The 21213-nt window shown below is 50.6% G+C and overlaps 1 protein-coding gene across 1 annotated transcript in view; it reads left to right on the top strand.

The window, feature by feature from the left end:
* Positions 1 to 21213, top strand: part of LOC118382526 (beta-mannosidase-like) — a gene marked incomplete at its 5' end in the record, with an annotated part of 43537 nt that overhangs the window by 16475 nt on the left and 5849 nt on the right. The window contains 5 exon segments of the mRNA XM_052512695.1: positions 3568 to 3786; positions 3872 to 4036; positions 8626 to 8770; positions 18412 to 18554; positions 20946 to 21209. Of these exon segments, the coding sequence (XP_052368655.1) occupies positions 3568 to 3786; positions 3872 to 4036; positions 8626 to 8770; positions 18412 to 18554; positions 20946 to 21209 (936 nt within the window).

Raw genomic sequence — 21213 nt, 5'->3', positions numbered from 1 at the left:
GGTACAGAGTCAATGTGGAGGCTATATACAGGGGGTACCGGTACAGAGTCAATGTGGAGGCTATATACAGGGGGTACCGGTACAGAGTCAATGTGGAGGCTATATACAGGGTGTACCGGTACAGAGTCAATGTGGAGGCTATATACAGGGGGTACCGGTACAGAGTCAATGTGGAGGCTATATACAGGGGGTACCGGTACAGAGTCAATGTGGAGGTTATATATAGGTGGTACCGGTACATAGTCAATGTGGAAGCTATATACAGGGTGTACCGGTACAGAGTCAATGTGGAGGCTATATACAGGGGGTACCGGTACAGAGTCAATGTGGAGGTTATATATAGGTGGTACCGGTACATAGTCAATGTGGAAGCTATATACAGGGGGTACCGGTACAGAGTCAATGTGGAGGCTGTATACATGGTGTACCAGTACAGAGTCAATGTGGAGGCTATATACAGGGTGTTACGGTACAGAGTCAATGTGGAGGCTATATACAGGGGGTACCGGTACAGAGTCAATGTGGAGGCTATATACAGGGTGTTACGGTAAAGAGTCAATGTGGAGGCTATATACAGGGTATTACGGTACAGAGTCAATGTGGAGGCTATATACAGGGTGTTACGGTACATAGTCAATGTGGAGGCTACATGCAGGGGGTACCGGTACAGAGTCAATGTGGAGGCTATATACAGGGTGTTACGGTAAAGAGTCAATGTGGAGGCTATATACAGGGTATTACGGTACAGAGTCAATGTGGAGGCTATATACAGGGTATTACGGTACAGAGTCAATGTGGAGGCTATATACAGGGTATTACGGTACAGAGTCAATGTGGAGGCTATATACAGGGGGTACCGGTACAGAGTCAATGTGGAGGTTATATATAGGTGGTACCGGTACATAGTCAATGTGGAGGCTATATACAGGGGGTACCGATACAGAGTCAATGTGGAGGCTATATACAGGGGGTACCGGTACATAGTCAATGTGGAGGCTATATACATGGTGTACCGGTACATAGTCAATGTGGAAGCTATATACAGGGGGTACCGGTACAGAGTCAATGTGGAGGCTATATACAGGGGTACCGGTACAGAGTCAATGTGGAGGCTATATACAGGGGGTACCGGTACAGAGTCAATGTGGAGGCTATATACAGGGGGTACCGGTACAGAGTCAATGTGGAGGCTATATACAGGGTGTTTCGGTACAGAGTCAATGTGGAGGCTATATACAGGGTATTACGGTACAGAGTCAATGTGGAGGCTATATACAGGGGGTACCGATACAGAGTCAATGTGGAGGCTATATACAGGGGGTACCGGTACATAGTCAATGTGGAGGCTATATACATGGTGTACCGGTACATAGTCAATGTGGAAGCTATATACAGGGGGTACCGGTACAGAGTCAATGTGGAGGCTATATACAGGGGGTACCGGTACAGAGTCAATGTGGAGGCTATATACAGGGGGTACCGGTACAGAGTCAATGTGGAGGCTATATACAGGGGGTACCGGTACAGAGTCAATGTGGAGGCTATATACAGGGTGTTTCGGTACAGAGTCAATGTGGAGGCTATATACAGGGTATTACGGTACAGAGTCAATGTGGAGGCTATATACAGGGGGTACCGGTACAGAGTCAATGTGGAGGCTATATACAGGGTTTTACGGTACAGAGTCAATGTGGAGGCTATATACAGGGTATTACGGTACAGAGTCAATGTGGAGGCTATATACAGGGGGTACCGGTACAGAGTCAATGTGGAGGTTATATATAGGTGGTACCGCTACAGAGTCAATGTGGAGGCTATATACAGGGTGTTTCGGTACAGAGTCAATGTGGAGGCTATATACAGGGTATTACGGTACAGAGTCAATGTGGAGGCTATATACAGGGGGTACCGGTACAGAGTCAATGTGGAGGTTATATATAGGTGGTACCGGTACATAGTCAATGTGGAAGCTATATACAGGGGGTACCGGTACAGAGTCAATGTGGAGGCTATATACAGGGTGTACCGGTACAGAGTCAATGTGGAGGCTATATACAGGGGGGTACCGGTACAGAGTCAATGTGGAGGCTATATACAGGGTGTTATGGTACAGAGTCTATGTGGAGGCTATATACAGGGGGTACCGGTACAGAGTCAATGTGGAGGCTATATACAGGGCGTACCGGTACAGAGTCAAGCCATTTGAATAGCTGTAGGAGTCTTATGGCTTGGGGGTAGAGGCTGTTTAGAAGCATCTTGGACCTAGACTTGGCACTCCGGTACCGCTTGCTGTGCGGTAGCAGAGAGAACAGTTTAAGACTTGGGTGGCTGGAGTCTTTGACAATTTCTAGGGCCTTCCTCTGACACCGCCTGGGATAGAGTTCCTGGTTGGCAGAAAGCTTAGCCCCAGTGAGGTACTGGGCCGTACGTACCACCCTTTATAGGTCCTTCCTCTGACACCGCCTGGTATAGAGGTCCTGGATGGCAGAAAGCTTGGCCCCAGTGATGTACTGGGCCGTTCGCACTAGAACCAGACTGAACTGAACCCTATCTCTCCCTTGCCTGGTAGAACCAGACTGAACTGAACCCTATCTCTCCCTAGCCTGGTAGAACCAGACTGAACTGAACCCTATCTCTCCCTAGCCTGGTAGAACCAGACTGAACCCTATCTCTCCCTAGCCTGGTAGAACCAGACTGAACTGAACCCTATCTCTCCCTAGCCTGGTAGAACCAGACTGAACTGAACCCTATCTCTCCCTAGCCTGGTAGAACCAGACTGAACTGAACAATCTCTCTCCCTAGCCTGGTAGAACCAGACTGCACCCTCTCTCTCCCTAGCCTGGTAGAACCAGACTGAACCATATCTCTCCCTAGCCTGGTAGAACCAGACTGAACTGAACCCTATCTCTCCCTAGCCTGGTAGAACCACACTGGACTGAACCCTATCTCTCCCTAGCCTGGTAGAACCAGTCTGAACCCTCTCTCCCTAGCCTGGTAGAACCAGACTGAACTGAACAATCTCTCTCCCTAGCCTGGTAGAACCAGACTGAACTGAACAATCTCTCTCCCTAGCCTGGTAGAACCAGACTGCACCCTCTCTCTCCCTAGCCTGGTAGAACCAGACTGCACCCTCTCTCTCCCTAGCCTGGTAGAGCCAGACTGAACCCTCTCTCTCCCTAGCCTGGTAGAACCAGACTGAACCCTATCTCTCCCAGGCCTGGTAGAACCAGTCTGAACCCTATCTCTCCCTAGCCTGGTAGAACCAGACTGAACCCTATCTCTCCCTAGCCTGGTAGAACCCTTCCCTCACCAACATTGTCTGATTTAGTGCCTTTTGGTTTATTGCTTGGTGTTGTCCACTCTGTTCTAATGAGTCCTGTGTGGCTTGTGGGCATTGTAGATGGTAACAGAAGATCGTCTAGAGACTACTGGAGGCTACTGGAGGTTATTGACGTAACTCTGGTTCTGTTTCTCTCAGGCCCCTAGTTTGGGAAACGCTCCTTCACGGTATCGCCATACTGGTATTGTGACAACCCTAGCCTAACCAGGTTCCTATCTCCACCTCAGGAAGACGGTAGCCGCCCGTTCCTAGTCTCCAGTCCCACTAACGGAGTAGAGTCTCAGCAGGAGGGCTGGGTGGCCCACGACCCCTACGACCTACACTATGGAGACACACACTACTATAGCTACAGCCATGACTGCTGGGACTGGACGGCCCTGCCACGCACACGCTTCGCCTCCGAGTACGGCTTCCAGTCCTGGCCCTCCTTCTCCACCTTGCAGAAGGTACTGGTTGGTGGAGGACGGCATGTACATTCCTGTATTGTACTGTCTTCAGGCCATCCAGTGATTTGATGCCCTCTGCTCTCAGGTGTCTGTGTCAGAAGACTGGAGTTATGGGAGTAACTTCTCGTCTCACCGTCAGCACCACCAGACTGGCAACCAGCAGATGCTGCAACAGGCGGGACTACACTACCATCTCCCAGCCTCAGCAGATCCACTGAAGAGATACAGGGACACACTGTACATCACACAGGTACGCCAGACAGGTACACCAGACAGGTACACCAGACAGGTACACCAGACAGGTACGCCAGACAGGTACGCCAGACAGGTACGCCAGACAGGTACGCCAGACAGGTACACTAGACAGGTACGCCAGACAGGTACGCCAGACAGGTACGCCAGACAGGTACGCCAGACAGGTACACCAGACAGGTACACCAGACAGGTACACCAGACAGGTACACCAGACACTACATCACACAGGTACACCAGACAGGTACACCGGACACTACATCACACAGGTACACCAGACAGGTACACCAGAGAGGTACACCAGACACTACATCACACAGGTACACCAGACAGGTATGCCAGACAGGTACACCAGACACTACATCACACAGGTACACCAGACACTACATCACACAGGTACACCAGCCAGGTACGCCAGACAGGTACAGCAGACACTACATCACACAGGTACACCAGACAGGTATGCCAGGCAGGTACACCAGACACTACATCACACAGGTACACCAGACAGGTACACCAGAGAGGTACACCAGACACTACATCACACAGGTACACCAGACACTACATCACACAGGTACACCAGACAGGTACACCAGACAGGTATGCCAGACAGGTACACCAGACACTACATCACACAGGTACACCAGACAGGTACACCAGACACTACATCACACAGGTACACCAGACAGGTACACCAGACACTACATCACACAGGTACACCAGACAGGTACACCAGACAGGTACACCAGACACTACATCACACAGGTACACCAGACAGGTATGCCAGGCAGGTACACCAGACACTACATCACACAGGTACACCAGAGAGGTACACCAGACACTACATCACACAGGTACACCAGACACTACATCACACAGGTACACCAGACAGGTATGCCAGACAGGTACACCAGACACTACATCACACAGGTACACCAGACAGGTACACCTGACACTACATCACACAGGTATGCCAGACAGGTACACCAGACAGGTACACCAGACACTACATCACACAGGTATGCCAGACAGGTACACCAGACACTACATCACACAGGTACACCAGACAGGTACACCAGACACTACATTACACAGGTACACCAGACAGGTACACCAGACAGGTACACCAGACACTACATCACACAGGTACACCAGACAGGTACACCAGACACTACATCACACAGGTACACCAGACAGGTACACCAGACAGGTACGCCAGACACTACATCACACAGGTACACCAGACAGGTAAACCAGACAGGTACACCAGACAGGTACGCCAGACACTACATCACACAGGTACACCAGACAGGTACACCAGACACTACATCACACAGGTACACCAGACAGGTACACCAGACAGGTACGCCAGACACTACATCACACAGGTACACCAGACAGGTAAACCAGACAGGTACACCAGACAGGTACGCCAAACACTACATCACACAGGTACACCAGACACTACATCACACAGGTACACCAGACAGGTACGCCAGACACTACATCACACAGGTACACCAGACAGGTACGCCAGACAGGTACGCAAGACACTACATCACACAGGTACACCAGACACTACAACACACAGGTACACCAGACAGGTACACCAGACAGGTACGCCAGACACTACATCACACAGGTACACCAGACAGGTACGCCAGACAGGTATGCCAGACAGGTATGCCAGACAGGTATGCCAGACAGGTACGCCAGACAGGTACGCCAGACACTACATCACACGGGTACGCCAGACAGGTACACCAGACACTACATCACACAGGTATGCCAGACACTACATCAGACAGGTACGCCAGACAGGTACACCAGACACTACACCAGACAGGTACGCCAGACACTACATCACACAGGTACGCCAGACAGGTACGCCAGACAGGTACGCCAGACAGGTATGCCAGACAGGTACGCCAGACAGGTACGCCAGACACTACATCACACGGGTACGCCAGACAGGTACGCCAGACAGGTACGCCAGACAGGTACGCCAGACAGGTACGCCAGACAGGTACGCCAGACAGGTACGCCAGACAGGTACGCCAGACACTACATCACACAGGTATGCCAGACAGGTACGTCAGACACTACATCACACAGGTACGCCAGACAGGTACGCCAGACAGGTACGCCAGACAGGTACACCAGACACTACATCACACAGGTACACCAGAGAGGTACACCAGACACTACATCACACAGGTACACCAGACAGGTATGCCAGACAGGTACACCAGACACTACATCACACAGGTACACCAGACAGGTACACCAGACACTACATCACACAGGTACACCAGATAGGTACACCAGACACTACATCACACAGGTACACCAGACAGGTACACCAGACAGGTACACCAGACACTACATAACACAGGTACACCAGACAGGTACACCAGACACTACATCACACAGGTACACCAGACACTACATCACACAGGTACACCAGACACTACATCACACAGGTACACCAGACACTACATCACACAGGTACACCAGACACTACATCACACAGGTACACCAGACAGGTACACCAGACAGGTACACCAGACACTACATCACACAGGTACACCAGACAGGTACACCAGACAGGTACACCAGACAGGTACACCGGACACTACATTACACAGGTACACAAGACAGGTACACCAGACAGGTACACCGGACACTACATTACACAGGTACACAAGACAGGTACACCAGACAGGTACACCGGACACTACATTACACAGGTACACAAGACAGGTACACCAGACAGGTACACCGGACACTACATTACACAGGTACACCAGACACTACATCATACAGGTACGCCAGACACTACATCACATAGGTACGCCAGACACTACATTACACAGGTACACAAGACAGGTACACCAGACAGGTACACCAGACACTACATCACACAGGTACACCAGACAGGTACACCAGACAGGTACACCGGACACTACATTACACAGGTACACAAGACAGGTACACCAGACAGGTACACCGGACACTACATTACACAGGTACACAAGACAGGTACACCAGACAGGTACACCGGACACTACATTACACAGGTACACAAGACAGGTACACCAGACAGGTACACCGGACACTACATTACACAGGTACACAAGACAGGTACACCACACAGGTACACCAGACACTACATCACACAGGTACACCAGACAGGTACACCAGAGAGGTACACCAGACAGGTACACCAGACTCTACATTACACAGGTACACCAGACTCTACATTACACAGGTACACAAGACAGGTACACCAGACAGGTACACCAGACACTACATCACACAGGTACACCAGACACTACATCACACAGGTACACCAGACTCTATATTACACAGGTACACCAGACTCTACATTACACAGGTACACCAGACAGGTACACCAGACACTACATCACACAGGTACACCAGACAGGTACACCAGACACTACATCACACAGGTACACCAGACAGGTACACCAGAGAGGTACACCAGACAGGTACACCAGACACTACATTACACAGGTACACCAGACACTACATTACACAGGTACACCAGACATTACATCACACAGGTACACCAGACACTACATCACACAGGTACACCAGACACTACATCACACAGGTACACCAGACACTACATCACACAGGTACACCAGACACTACATCACACACGTACACCAGACACTACACCACACAGGTACGCCAGACAGGTACATTACACAGGTACACCAGACATTACATCACACAGGTACACCAGACACTACATCACACAGGTACACCAGACACTACATCACACAGGTACACCAGACACTACATCACACAGGTACACCAGACACTACATTACACAGGTACACCAGACACTACATCACACAGGTACGCCAGACAGGTACATCACACAGGTACGCCAGACACTACATCACACAGGTACGCCAGACACTACATCACACAGGTACACCAGACACTACATCACACAGGTACACCAGACACTACATCACACAGGTACACCAGACAGGTACATCACACAGGTACGCCAGACAGGTACATCACACAGGTACGCCAGACAGGTACATCACACAGGTACGCCAGACACTACATCACACAAGTACGCCAGACAGGTACGCCAGACAGGTACATCACACAGGTACGCCAGACAGGTACGCCAGACAGGTACATCACACAGGTACACCAGACACTACACCACACAGGTACGCCAGACAGGTACATCACACAGGTACGCCAGACACTACACCACACAGGTACGCCAGACAGGTACATCACACAGGTACGCCAGACAGGTACGCCAGACAGGTACATCACACAGGTACGCCAGACACTACACCACACAGGTACGCCAGACACTACACCACACAGGTACGCCAGACAGGTACATCACACAGGTACGCCAGACACTACACCACACAGGTACGCCAGACACTACACCACACAGGTACGCCAGACAGGTACATCACACAGGTACGCCAGACACTACACCACACAGGTACGCCAGACACTACATACCACATACCACATGAGTGGTCTTCCTCCAGGTCACTATGAGTGGTCTTCCTCCAGGTCATGCAGGCCCAGTGTGTTAAGGTCCAGACAGAGTTCTACCGCCGCAGCCAGAGTGAGGTCATCGAGGGCAAAGGTCACACCATGGGAGCTCTCTACTGGCAACTCAATGATATCTGGCAGGGCCCTTCCTGGTCCTCTATAGGTAGGTGCTGTTACAGGATGTCCTGTTCCTCTCTAGGTAGGTCCTGGTCCTCTATAGGTAGGTCCTGGTCCTCTCTAGGTAGGTGCTGTTACAGGATGTCCTGGTCCTCTATAGGTAGGTGCTGTTACAGGATGTCCTGGTCCTCTATAGGTAGGTGCTGTTACAGGATGTCCTGGTCATCTATAGGTAGGTGCTGTTACAGGATGTCCTGGTCCTCTATAGGTAGGTGCTGTTACAGGATGTCCTGATCCTCTATAGGTAGGTGCTGTTACAGGATGTCCTGGTCCTCTCTAGGTAGGTGCTGTTACAGGATGTCCTGGTCCTCTATAGGTAGGTGCTGTTACAGGATGTCCTGGTCCTCTATAGGTAGGTGCTGTTACAGGATGTCCTGGTCCTCTATAGGTAGGTCCTGTTACAGGATGTCCTGGTCCTCTATAATTAGGTGCTGTTACAGGATGTCCTGGTCCTCTATAGGTAGGTCCTGGTCCTCTATAGGTAAGTGCTGTTACAGAATGTTCTGGTCCTCTCTAGGTAGGTGCTGATACAGGATGTCCTGGTCCTCTATAGGTAGGTCCTGTTACAGGATGTCCTGGTCCTCTATAGGTAGGTCCTGTTACAGGATGTCCTGGTCCTCTATAGATAGGACCTGGTCCTCTATAGGTAGGTCCTGGTCCTCTATAGGTAGGTGCTGTTACAGGATGTCCTGGTCCTCTATAGGTAGGTGCTGTTACAGGATGTCCTGGTCCTCTATAGATAGGTCCTGGTCCTCTATAGGTAGGTCCTGGTCCTCTATAGGTAGGTCCTGGTCCTCTATAGGTAGGTGCTGTTACAGGATTTCCTGGCCCTCTATAGGTAGGTGCTGTTACAGGATGTCCTGGTCCTCTATAGGTAGGTGCTGTTACAGGATGTCCTGGTCCTCTATAGGTAGGTGCTGTTACAGGATATCCTGGTCCTCTATAGGTAGGTCCTGTTACAGGATGTCCTGGTCCTCTATAGGTAGGTGCTGTTACAGGATGTCCTGGTCCTCTATAGGTAGGTCCTGGTCCTCTATAGGTAGGTCCTGGTCCTCTATAGGTAGGTCCCGGTCCTCTATAGGTAGGTGATGTTACAGGATGTTCTGGTCCTCTCTAGGTAGGTGCTGTTACAGGATGTCCTGGTCCTCTATAGGTAGGTCCTGTTACAGGATGTCCTGGTCCTCTATAGGTAGGTCCTGTTACAGGATGTCCTGGTCCTCTATAGGTAGGTGCTGTTACAGGATGTTCTGGTCCTCTCTAGGTAGGTGCTGTTACAGGATGTCCTGGTCCTCTATAGGTAGGTCCTGGTCCTCTATAGGTAGGTGCTGTTACAGGATGTTCTGGTCCTCTATAGGTAGGTGCTGTTACAGGATGTCCCGGTCCTCTATAGGTAGGTCCTGGTCCTCTATAGGTAGGTGCTGTTTAAAGGATGTCCTGTTCCTCTATAGGTAGGTCCTGGTCCTCTCTAGGTAGGTGCTATTACAGGATGTCCTGGTCCTCTATAGGTAGGTGCTGTTACAGGATGTCCTGGTCCTCTATAGGTAGGTCCTGGTCCTCTATAGGTAGGTGCTGTTACAGGATGTCCTGGTCCTCTATAGGTATGTGCTGTTACAGGATGTCCTGGTCCTCTCTAGGTAGGTGCTGTTACAGGATGTCCCGGTCCTCTATAGGTAGGTCCTGGTCCTCTATAGGTAGGTCCTGGTCCTCTATAGGTAGGTGCTGTTACAGGATGTCCTGGTCCTCTATAGGTAGGTGCTGTTACAGGATGTCCTGGTCCTCTATAGATAGGTCCTGGTCCTCTATAGGTAGGTCCTGGTCCTCTATAGGTAGTTGCTGTTACAGGATGTCCTGGTCCTCTATAGGTAGGTGCTGTTACAGGATGTTCTGGTCCTCTATAGGTAGGTGCTGTTACAGGATGTCCTGGTCCTCTCTAGGTAGGACCTGTTACAGGATGTCCTGGTCCTCTATAGGTAGGTGCTGTTACAGGATGTCCTGGTCCTCTATAGGTAGGTGCAGTTACAGGATGTCCCGGTCCTCTATAGGTAGGTGCTGTTACAGGATGTCCCGGTCCTCTATAGGTAGGTCCTGGTCCTCTATAGGTAGGTCCTGGTCCTCTATAGGTAGGTTCTGTTACAGGATGTCCTGGTCCTCTATAGGTAGGTGCTGTTACAGGATGTCCTGGTCCTCTCTAGGTAGGTGCTGTTACAGGATGTCCTGGTCCTCTCTAGGTAGGTGCTGTTACAGGATGTCCTGGTCCTCTCTAGGTAGGACCTGTTACAGGATGTCCTGGTCCTCTATAGGTAGGTCCTGGTCCTCTATAGGTAGGTCCTGTTACAGGATGTCCTGGTCCTCTATAGGTAGGTGCTGTTACAGGATGTCCTGGTCCTCTCTAGGTAGGTGCTGTTACAGGATGTCCTGGTCCTCTATAGGTAGGTGCTGTTACAGGATGTCCTGGTCCTCTAGGTAGGACCTGTTACAGGATGTCCTGGTCCTCTATAGGTAGGTCCTGGTCCTCTATAGGTAGGTCCTGGTCCTCTATAGGTAGGTGCTGTTACAGGATGTCCTGGTCCTCTATAGGTAGGTGCTGTTACAGGATGTCCTGGTCCTCTATAGGTAGGTGCTGTTACAGGATGTCCTGGTCCTCTCTAGGTAGGACCTGTTACAGGATATCCTGGTCCTCTATAGGTAGGTCCTGGTCCTCTATAGGTAGGTCCTGGTCCTCTATAGGTAGGTGCTGTTACAGGATGTCCTGGTCCTCTATAGGTAGGTGCTGTTACAGGATGTCCCGGTCCTCTATAGGTAGGTCCTGTTACAGGATGTCCTGGTCCTCTATAGGTAGGTCCCGGTCCTCTCTAGGTAGGTCCTGGTCCTTTATAGGTAGGTGCTGTTACAGGATGTCCTGGTCCTCTATAGGTAGGTCCTGGTCCTCTATAGGTAGGTCCTGGTCCTCTATAGGTAGGTCCTGTTACAGGATGTCCTGGTCCTCTATAGGTAGGTGCTGTTACAGGATGTCCTGGTCCTCTCTAGGTAGGACCTGTTACAGGATGTCCTGGTCCTCTATAGGTAGGTCCTGGTCCTCTATAGGTAGGTGCTGTTACAGGATGTCCTGGTCCTCTATAGGTAGGTGCTGTTACAGGATGTCCTGGTCCTCTATAGGTAGGTGCTGTTACAGGATGTCCTGGTCCTCTATAGGTAGGTGCTGTTACAGGATGTCCTGGTCCTCTATAGGTAGGTCCTGTTCCTAAAAATAAATCGCATAAATTGGAAGTGACCATTTTTAAAGCCTTTAAAACCCAGATCTGGTCACTATGCCAGGGTTCTCCCCCAGATCTGGTCACTATGCCAGGGTTCTCCCCAGATCTGGTCACTATGCCAGGGTTCTCCCCAGATCTGGTCACTATGCCAGGGTTCTCCCCAGATCTGGTCACTATGCCAGGGTTCTCCCCAGATCTGGTCACTATGCCAGGGTTCTCCCCAGATCTGGTCACTATGCCAGGGTTCTCCCCAGATCTGGTCACTATGCCAGGGTTTTCCCCCAGATCTGGTCACTATGCCAGGGTTCTCCCCAGATCTGGTCACTATGCCAGGGTTTTCCCCCAGATCTGGTCACTATGCCAGGGTTTTCCCCAGATCTGGTCAATATGCCAGGGTTCTCCCCCAGATCTGGTCACTACGCCAGGGTTCTCCCCCAGATCTGGTCAATATGCCAGGGTTCTCCCCCAGATCTGGTCACTATGCCAGGGTTTTCCCCAGATCTGGTCACTATGCCAGGGTTCTCCCCCAGGTCTGGTCACTATGCCAGGTTCTCCCCCAGATCTGGTCAATATGTCAGGGTTCTCCCCCAGATCTGGTCACTATGCCAGGGTTCTCCCCCAGATCTGGTCACTATGCCAGGGTTCTCCCCCAGATCTGGTCACTATGCCAGGGTTCTCCCCCAGATCTGGTCACTATGCCAGGGTTCTCCCCCAGATCTGGTCACTATGCCAGGGTTCTCCCCCAGATCTGGTCACTATGCCAGGGTTCTCCCCCAGGTCTGGTCACTATGCCAGGGTTCTCCCCCAGATCTGGTCACTATGCCATGGTTTTCCCCCAGATCTGGTCACTATGCCAGGGTTCTCCCCCAGATCTGGTCAATATGTCAGGGTTCTCCCCCAGATCTGGTCAATACGCCAGGGTTCTCCCCCAGATCTGGTCACTATGCCAGGGTTTTCCCCCAGATCTGGTCAATATGCCAGGGTTCTCCCCCAGATCTGGTCACTATGCCAGGGTTCTCCCCCAGATCTGGTCACTATGCCAGGGTTCTCCCCCAGATCTGGTCAATATGCCAGGGTTCTCCCCCAGATCTGGTCACTATGCCAGGGTTCTCCCCCAGATCTGGTCACTACGCCAGGGTTCTCCCCCAGATCTGGTCACTATGCCAGGGTTCTCCCCCAGATCTGGTCACTATGCCAGGGTTCTCCCCAAGAGCCAGGGTTCTCCCCCAGATCTGGTCACTATGCCAGGGTTCTCCCCAAGAGCCAGGGTTCTCCCCCAGATCTGGTCACTATGCCAGGGTTCTCCCCCAGATCTGGTCACTATGCCAGGGTTTTCCCCCAGATCTGGTCACTATGCCAGGGTTCTCCCCCAGATCTGGTCACTATGCCAGGGTTCTCCCCCAGATCTGGTCACTATGCCAGGGTTCTCCCCCAGATCTGGTCACTATGCCAGGGTTCTCCCCCAGATCTGGTCACTATGCCAGGGTTTTCCCCCAGATCTGGTCACTATGCCAGGGTTCTCCCCCAGATCTGGTCACTATGCCAGGGTTCTCCCCCAGATCTGGTCACTATGCCAGGGTTTTCCCCCAGATCTGGTCACTATGCCAGGGTTCTCCCCCAGATCTGGTCACTATGCCAGGGTTCTCCCCCAGATCTGGTCACTATGCCAGGGTTCTCCCCCAGATCTGGTCACTATGCCAGGGTTCTCCCCAGATCTAGTCACTATGTCAGGGTTCTCCCCAGATCTGGTCACTATGCCAGGGTTCTCCCAGATCTGGTCACTATGCCAGGGTTCTCCCCAGATCTGGTCACTATGCCAGGGTTCTCCCCAGGTCTGGTCACTATGCCAGGGTTCTCCCCAGATCTGGTCACTATGCCAGGGTTTTCCCCAGATCTGGTCACTATGCCAGGGTTCTCCCCAGATCTGGTCACTATGCCAGGGTTCTCCCCCAGATCTGGTCACTATGCCAGGGTTCTCCCCAGATCTGGTCACTATGCCAGGGTTCTCCCCAGATCTGGTCACTATGCCAGGGTTCTCCCCCAGATCTGGTCACTATGCCAGGGTTCTCCCCAGATCTGGTCACTATGCCAGGGTTCTCCCCCAGATCTGGTCACTATGCCAGGGTTCTCCCCAGAGAACCAGGGTTCTCCCCAGATCTGGTCACTATGCCAGGGTTCTCCCCAGATCTGGTCACTATGCCAGGGTTCTCCCCCAGATCTGGTCACTATGCCAGGGTTTTCCCCAGATCTGGTCACTATGCCAGGGTTCTCCCCAGATCTGGTCACTATGCCAGGGTTCTCCCCAGATCTGGTCACTATGCCAGGGTTCTCCCCAGATCTGGTCACTATGCCAGGGTTCTCCCCAGATCTAGTCACTATGTCAGGGTTCTCCCCAGATCTGGTCACTATGCCAGGGTTCTCCCCAGATCTGGTCACTATGCCAGGGTTCTCCCCAGATCTGGTCACTATGCCAGGGTTCTCCCCAGGTCTGGTCACTATGCCAGGGTTCTCCCCAGATCTGGTCACTATGCCAGGGTTTTCCCCCAGATCTGGTCACTATGCCAGGGTTCTCCCCAGATCTAGTCACTATGTCAGGGTTCTCCCCAGATCTGGTCACTATGCCAGGGTTCTCCCCCAGATCTGGTCACTATGCCAGGGTTCTCCCCCAGATCTGGTCACTATGCCAGGGTTCTCCCCCAGATCTGGTCACTATGCCAGGGTTCTCCCCCAGATCTGGTCACTATGCCAGGGTTCTCCCCCAGATCTGGTCACTATGCCAGGGTTCTCCCCCAGATCTGGTCACTATGCCAGGGTTCTCCCCCAGATCTGGTCACTATGCCAGGGTTCTCCCCCAGATCTGGTCACTATGCCAGGGTTCTCCCCCAGATCTGGTCACTATGCCAGGGTTCTCCCCCAGATCTGGTCACTATGCCAGGGTTCTCCCCCAGATCTGGTCACTATGCCAGGGTTCTCCCCCAGATCTGGTCACTATGCCAGGGTTCTCCCCCAGATCTGGTCACTATGCCAGGGTTCTCCCCCAGATCTGGTCACTATGCCAGGGTTCTCCCCCAGATCTGGTCACTATGTCAGGGTTCTCCCCCAGATCTGGTCACTATGCCAGGGTTCTCCCCCAGATCTGGTCACTATGCCAGGGTTTTCCCCCAGATCTGGTCACTATGCCAGGGTTCTCCCCCAGATCTGGTCACTATGTCAGGGTTCTCCCCCAGATCTGGTCACTATGCCAGGGTTCTCCCCCAGATCTGGTCACTATGCCAGGGTTCTCCCCCAGATCTGGACACTATGCCAGGGTTCTCCCCCAGATCTGGTCACTATGCCAGGGTTCTCCCCCAGATCTGGTCACTATGCCAGGGTTCTCCCCCAGATCTAGTCACTATGTCAGGGTTCTCCCCCAGATCTGGTCATTATGCCAGGGTTCTCTCCAAGAACCAGGGTTCTCCCCCAGATCTGGTCACTATGCCAGGGTTTTCCCCCAGATCTGGTCACTACGCCAGGGTTCTCCCCCAGATCTGGTCACTACGCCAGGGTTCTCCCCCAGATCTGTTCACTACGCCAGGGTTCTCCCCCAGATCTGGTCACTACGCCAGGGTTCTCCCCCAGATCTGGTCACTATGCCAGGGTTCTCCCCCAGATCTGGTCACTATGCCAGGGTTCTTTCCCAGATCTGGTCACTATGCCAGGGTTCTCCCCCAGATCTGGTCACTATGCCAGGGTTCTACCCCAGATCTGGTCACTATGCCAGGGTTCTACCCCAGATCTGGTCACTATGCCAGGGTTCTCCCCCAGATCTGGTCACTATGCCAGGGTTCTCCCCCAGATCTGGTCACTATGCCAGGGTTCTCCCCCAGATCTGGTCACTATGTCAGGGTTCTCCCCAGATCTGGTCACTATGCCAGGGTTCTCCCCAGATCTGGTCACTATGCCAGGGTTCTCCCCAGATCTGGTCACTATGCCAGGGTTCTCCCCAGATCTGGTCACTATGCCAGGGTTCTCCCCCAGATCTGGTCACTATGCCAGGGTTCTCCCCCAGATCTGGTCACTATGCCAGGGTTCTCCCCCAGATCTGGTCACTATGTCAGGGTTCTCCCCCAGATCTGGTCACTATGCCAGGGTTCTCCCCCAGATCTGGTCACTATGCCAGGGTTCTCCCCCAGATCTGGTCACTATGCCAGGGTTCTCCCCCAGATCTGGTCACTATGCCAGGGTTCTCCCCCAGATCTGGTCACTATGTCAGGGTTCTCCCCCAGATCTGGTCACTATGCCAGGGTTCTCCCCCAGATCTGGTCACTATGCCAGGGTTCTCCCCCAGATCTGGTCACTATGCCAGGGTTCTCCCCAAGATCTAGTCACTATGCCAGGGTTCTCCCCAAATAAGAGGGGTGCTGTGCCACCTTGTTGGCTTGGCTGCGCCACTATGTGAAGATTTCACAGCAAATTAAACTGATATTTAGTAACGATAGTAACTTCGCCAGTGGCATTGATGTGAATTGCGTAACATGCCGTTCATAAATTCTGAGCATGATCACGTTCCTCAAATAATTAAGGGCATTCAGCAGTAGGCCTAGACTATCTCGCCACAGAGCACGCTCAGGACGCGCAGAGTGCACCCCGAGTAGGCTACAGCTTTGTCAAATCAAACCAACTTTGTATCGACAGTCAAACAAAGGTCAAATTACCAAAGTTGTTTACCTTGCTAGATATCCTCCTGCTAGATAATCCTCCTGCTAGACAACCTCCTGCTAGACAACCTCCTGCTAGACAACCTCCTGCTAGATATCCTCCTGCTAGATAATCCTCCTGCTAGATATCCTCCTGCTAGATATCCTCCTGCTAGATAACCTCCTGCTAGGTATCCTCCTGCTAGGTATCCTCCTGCTAGATAATCCTCCTGCTAGATAATCCTCCTGCTAGATAACCTCCTGCTAGATAACCTCCTGCTAGATAACCTCCTGCTAGTTATCCTCCTGCTAGATAACCTCCTGCTAGTTATCCTCCTGCTAGATAATCCTCCTGCTAGATAACCTCCTGCTAGATAACCTCCTGCTAGATAACCTCCTGCTAGTTATCCTCCTGCTAGATAACCTGCTAGATAACCTCCTGCTAGTTATCCTCCTGCTAGATAATCCTCCTGCTAGTTATCCTCCTGCTAGTTATCCTCCTGCTAGATAACCTCCTGCTAGTTATCCTCCTGCTAGATAATCCTCCTGCTAGTTATCCTCCTGCTAGTTATCCTCCTGCTAGATAACCTCCTGCTAGATATCCTCCTGCTAGATATCCTCCTGCTAGATAATCCTCCTGTTTGATATCCTCCTGCTATAGATATCCTCCTGCTAGATAATCCTCCTGCTAGACAACCCCCTGCTAGATATCCTCCTGCTAGATAATCCTCCTGCTAGACAACCTCCTGCTAGTTATCCTCCTGCTAGTTATCCTCCTGCTAGATAACCTCCTGCTAGTTATCCTCCTGCTAGATAATCCTCCTGCTAGTTATCCTCCTGCTAGTTATCCTCCTGCTAGATAACCTCCTGCTAGATATCCTCCTGCTAGATATCCTCCTGCTAGATAATCCTCCTGCTTGATATCCTCCTGCTATAGATATCCTCCTGCTAGATAATCCTCCTGCTAGACAACCCCCTGCTAGATATCCTCCTGCTAGATAATCCTCCTGCTAGACAACCTCCTGCTAGATATCCTCCTGCTAGAAATCCTCCTGCTAGATAAACTCCTGCTAGATATCCTCCTGCTATAGATAACCTCCTGCTAAATAACCTCCTTCAACGAATGACATATCTCCTATAGTTGATAATTATACAAATAGCATACCGGCTCATAAATAGTTTAAATATGAAGCTATCTACCCTCATACCATTTAGGGCTTTACTCCAATTAGTCGATTGGTTGATTGTTTGGTAGATAGGCTTGTTGCCAACCAATATTTTTATTTTTGTAGAGGAGTAGCAAATACTAGTCACCCTCGGCGGATGGGGAAATTGCTCCGCGGAAGGGGAAATTGCTCCGCGGAAGGGGAAATTGCTCCCCGCGGAAGGGGAAATTGCTCCGCGGATGGGGAAATTGCTCCGCGGAAGGGGAAATTGCTCCGCGGAAGGGGAAATTGCTCCGCGGAAGGGGAAATTGCTCCGCGGAAGGGGAAATTGCTCCGCGGAAGGGGAAATTGCTCCGCGGAAGGGGAAATTGCTCCGCGGATGGGGAAATTGCTCCGCGGAAGGGGAAATTGCTCCGCGGAAGGGGAAATTGCTCCGCGGATGGGGAAATTGCCTCTTGGTCTCACTGTCAAGACGTTGTTTTCTCACATGGGAGACCAGGTTTCACATCTGTTCTTCTTCTTCGTCTGCAGAGTTTGGTGGGAAGTGGAAGATGCTCCATTACTTTGCCAAAGACTTCTTCTCCCCTGTGCTTCCGGTGGGCTTTGAGGACCAGGGTAGTCTGGTGGTCTATGCTGTGTCTGACCTGAGCCACGACCTTCACCTCAGGACTGTGGTACGTTGACTCCTCTCGTCATTTTCGACACATCAAATAACTGTTTCTCAATACCACATTGAGTCCACACATTAAAAACACAATACACAGAAACATGCCTGTTTTAATAACCTAGTTATGCATGTATAGTCAGATCCAAAATTATTGGCAGCCTTGATAAAGATTAGCAAAATAATCTTGTATAAAATAAATCATTCAAATATTGATCTACAGTGCATTCGGAAAGTATTCAGCCTCCTTGACTTTTTCCACATTTTGTTACGTTACATCTTTATTCTAAAATGGATGACATGTATTTTTTCCTCATATATCTACACACATAACCCATAATGACAAAGCAGAAAGAGATTTAAAAAGATTTGCTAATTTATAAAAAAAAAAAATAAAAAAAAAACAGAAATACCTTATTTACATAAGTAATTCATACCCTTTGCTATGAGACTCGAAATTGAGCTCAGGTGCATCCTGTTTCCATTGATCATCCTTGAGATGTTTCTACAACTTGATTGGAGTACACCTGTGTTAAATTTATTTGATTGGACATGATTTGGAAAGGCGCACACACCTGTCTATATAAAGGTCCCACAGTTGACAGTGCATGTCAGAGCAAAAACCAAGCCATGAGGTCGAAGGAATTGTCCGTAGAGGTCTGAGACAGGATCGTGTTGAGGCACAGATCTGGGGAAGGGTACCAATACATTTCTGCAGCGTTGAAGTTCCAATAACACCGTGGCCTCCATCATTCTTAACCTCTTGGTCCTACCTGGCACGCAGGCGTCCCATCTAGACATCTGGAAATGCAAATGCGCTACGCTAAATGCTAATAGTATTAGTTAAAACTCAAACGTTCATTAAAATACACATGCATTGAATTAAAGCTACACTCGTTGTGAATCCAGGCAACAAGTCAGATTTTTAAAATGCTTTTCGGCGAAGGCATGAGAAGCTATTATCTGATAGCATGTAACACCCCAAAAGACCCGCAGGGGACGTAAACAAAATAATTAGCATAGTCGTCGCTACACAAACTGCACGAATAAAATATAAAACATTCATTACCTTTGACCATCTTCATTGTTGGCACTCCTAGATGTCCCATAATCACTATTGGGTCTTTTTTTTCGATTAAATCGGTCCATATATAGCCTAGATATCGATCTATGAAGACTGTGTGATAAACGGAAAAAAATAGCGTCTTATAACGTAACATCATTTTTTAAAATAAAAAAAGTTGACGATAAACTTTCACAAAACACTTCGAAATACTTTTGTAATGCAACTTTAGGTATGATTAAACGTTAATAAGCGATCAAATTGATCACGAGGCGAAGTATATTCTTTAGCTGTCCGTCTGGAAATAATGTCCGGGTAATTCTCAACAAAATATCCGGTCGGAGACCGGAGGAAATGGGCTGTCTCTTCTTCGTTTGACCAAGAAACAAATCGTAGGCAAATGACAAGACTCTAGACAACGTGTGGAAGCTGTAGGTATTGCAACCTCAGCCCCATTAAATGTGGTTCACCTTTATCAATGGGTTCAAGTCGCGCATGGATATATATTTCCATTTTCAGTGATCAGATTTTCCTGCGCTTTTCGATGAAACGCACGTTCTGTTATAGTCACAGCCGTGATTTAACCAGTTTTATAAACGTCTGAGTGTTTTCTATCCACACATACTAATCATATGCATATACTATATTCCTGGCATGAGTAGCAGGGCGCTGAAATGTTGCGCGATTTTTAACAAAATGTTCGAAAAAGTAGGGGGTAGGATTAACAGGTTAAATGGAAGAAGTCTGGAACCACCAAGACTCTTCCTAGAGCTGGCCACCCAGCCAAACTGAGCAATCGGGGGAGAAGGGCCTTCCTTGGTCAGGGATGGTCACTCTTGACAGAGCTCCAGAGTTACTCTGTGGAGATGGGAAAACCTTCCAGAAGGACAACCATCTCTGCAGCACTCCACCAACCATGTCTTTATGGTAGAGTGGCCAGGCGGAAGCCACTACTAAGTAAAAAGCACATGAAAGCCCGCTTGGAGTCCCCGGGCAGGCTAAGTGGATAACTGTGTTCCTCTTTAGTCCTCTGGCAGGTGGATAACTGTGTTCCTCTGTAGTCCTCTGGCAGGTGGATAACTGTAGTCCTCTGGCAGGTGGATAACTGTGTTCCTCTGGCAGGTGGATAACTGTGTTCCTCTGTAGTCCTCTGGCAGGTGGATAACTGTGTTCCTCTGTAGTCCTCTGGCAGGTAGATAGTCTGGCGTGGATCCTTCTGTAGTCCTCTGGCAGGTGGATAACTGCGTTCCTCTGTAGTCCTCTGGCAGGTGGATAATCTGCGTTCCAACACCATCAGTGACAGAGTACTGATTGTAGACTGATGTATCTTGTTGTCAGGTTTCAGTCTATGAGTGGAGCAGTCTGGATCCTGTGTGCACTGTGGCTTCCGGATTGGTGCTTGTGGAAGGAGGAAGTGCTGAGGTCATCCACAAACAGCCAATCACAGCCCTGCTGGCGGGGTGTGGGCGCGGGAGCTGTACCCGCCTCACCTGTCTCCTGACCTTTCACCTTGAGGACGTCAACAGCCAGCAAGGTCCCATTAACCACCTCTTCCTCAGCTCACCCAAAAATGCCCAGCGGATGCTGAGACCCAACATCACAGTAA

This window comes from Oncorhynchus keta, unplaced genomic scaffold (genome assembly GCF_023373465.1).
Source record: "Oncorhynchus keta strain PuntledgeMale-10-30-2019 unplaced genomic scaffold, Oket_V2 Un_contig_9162_pilon_pilon, whole genome shotgun sequence".
NCBI lineage: Eukaryota > Metazoa > Chordata > Actinopteri > Salmoniformes > Salmonidae > Oncorhynchus > Oncorhynchus keta.
This window is presented reverse-complemented; position numbering and strand designations above follow the sequence as displayed.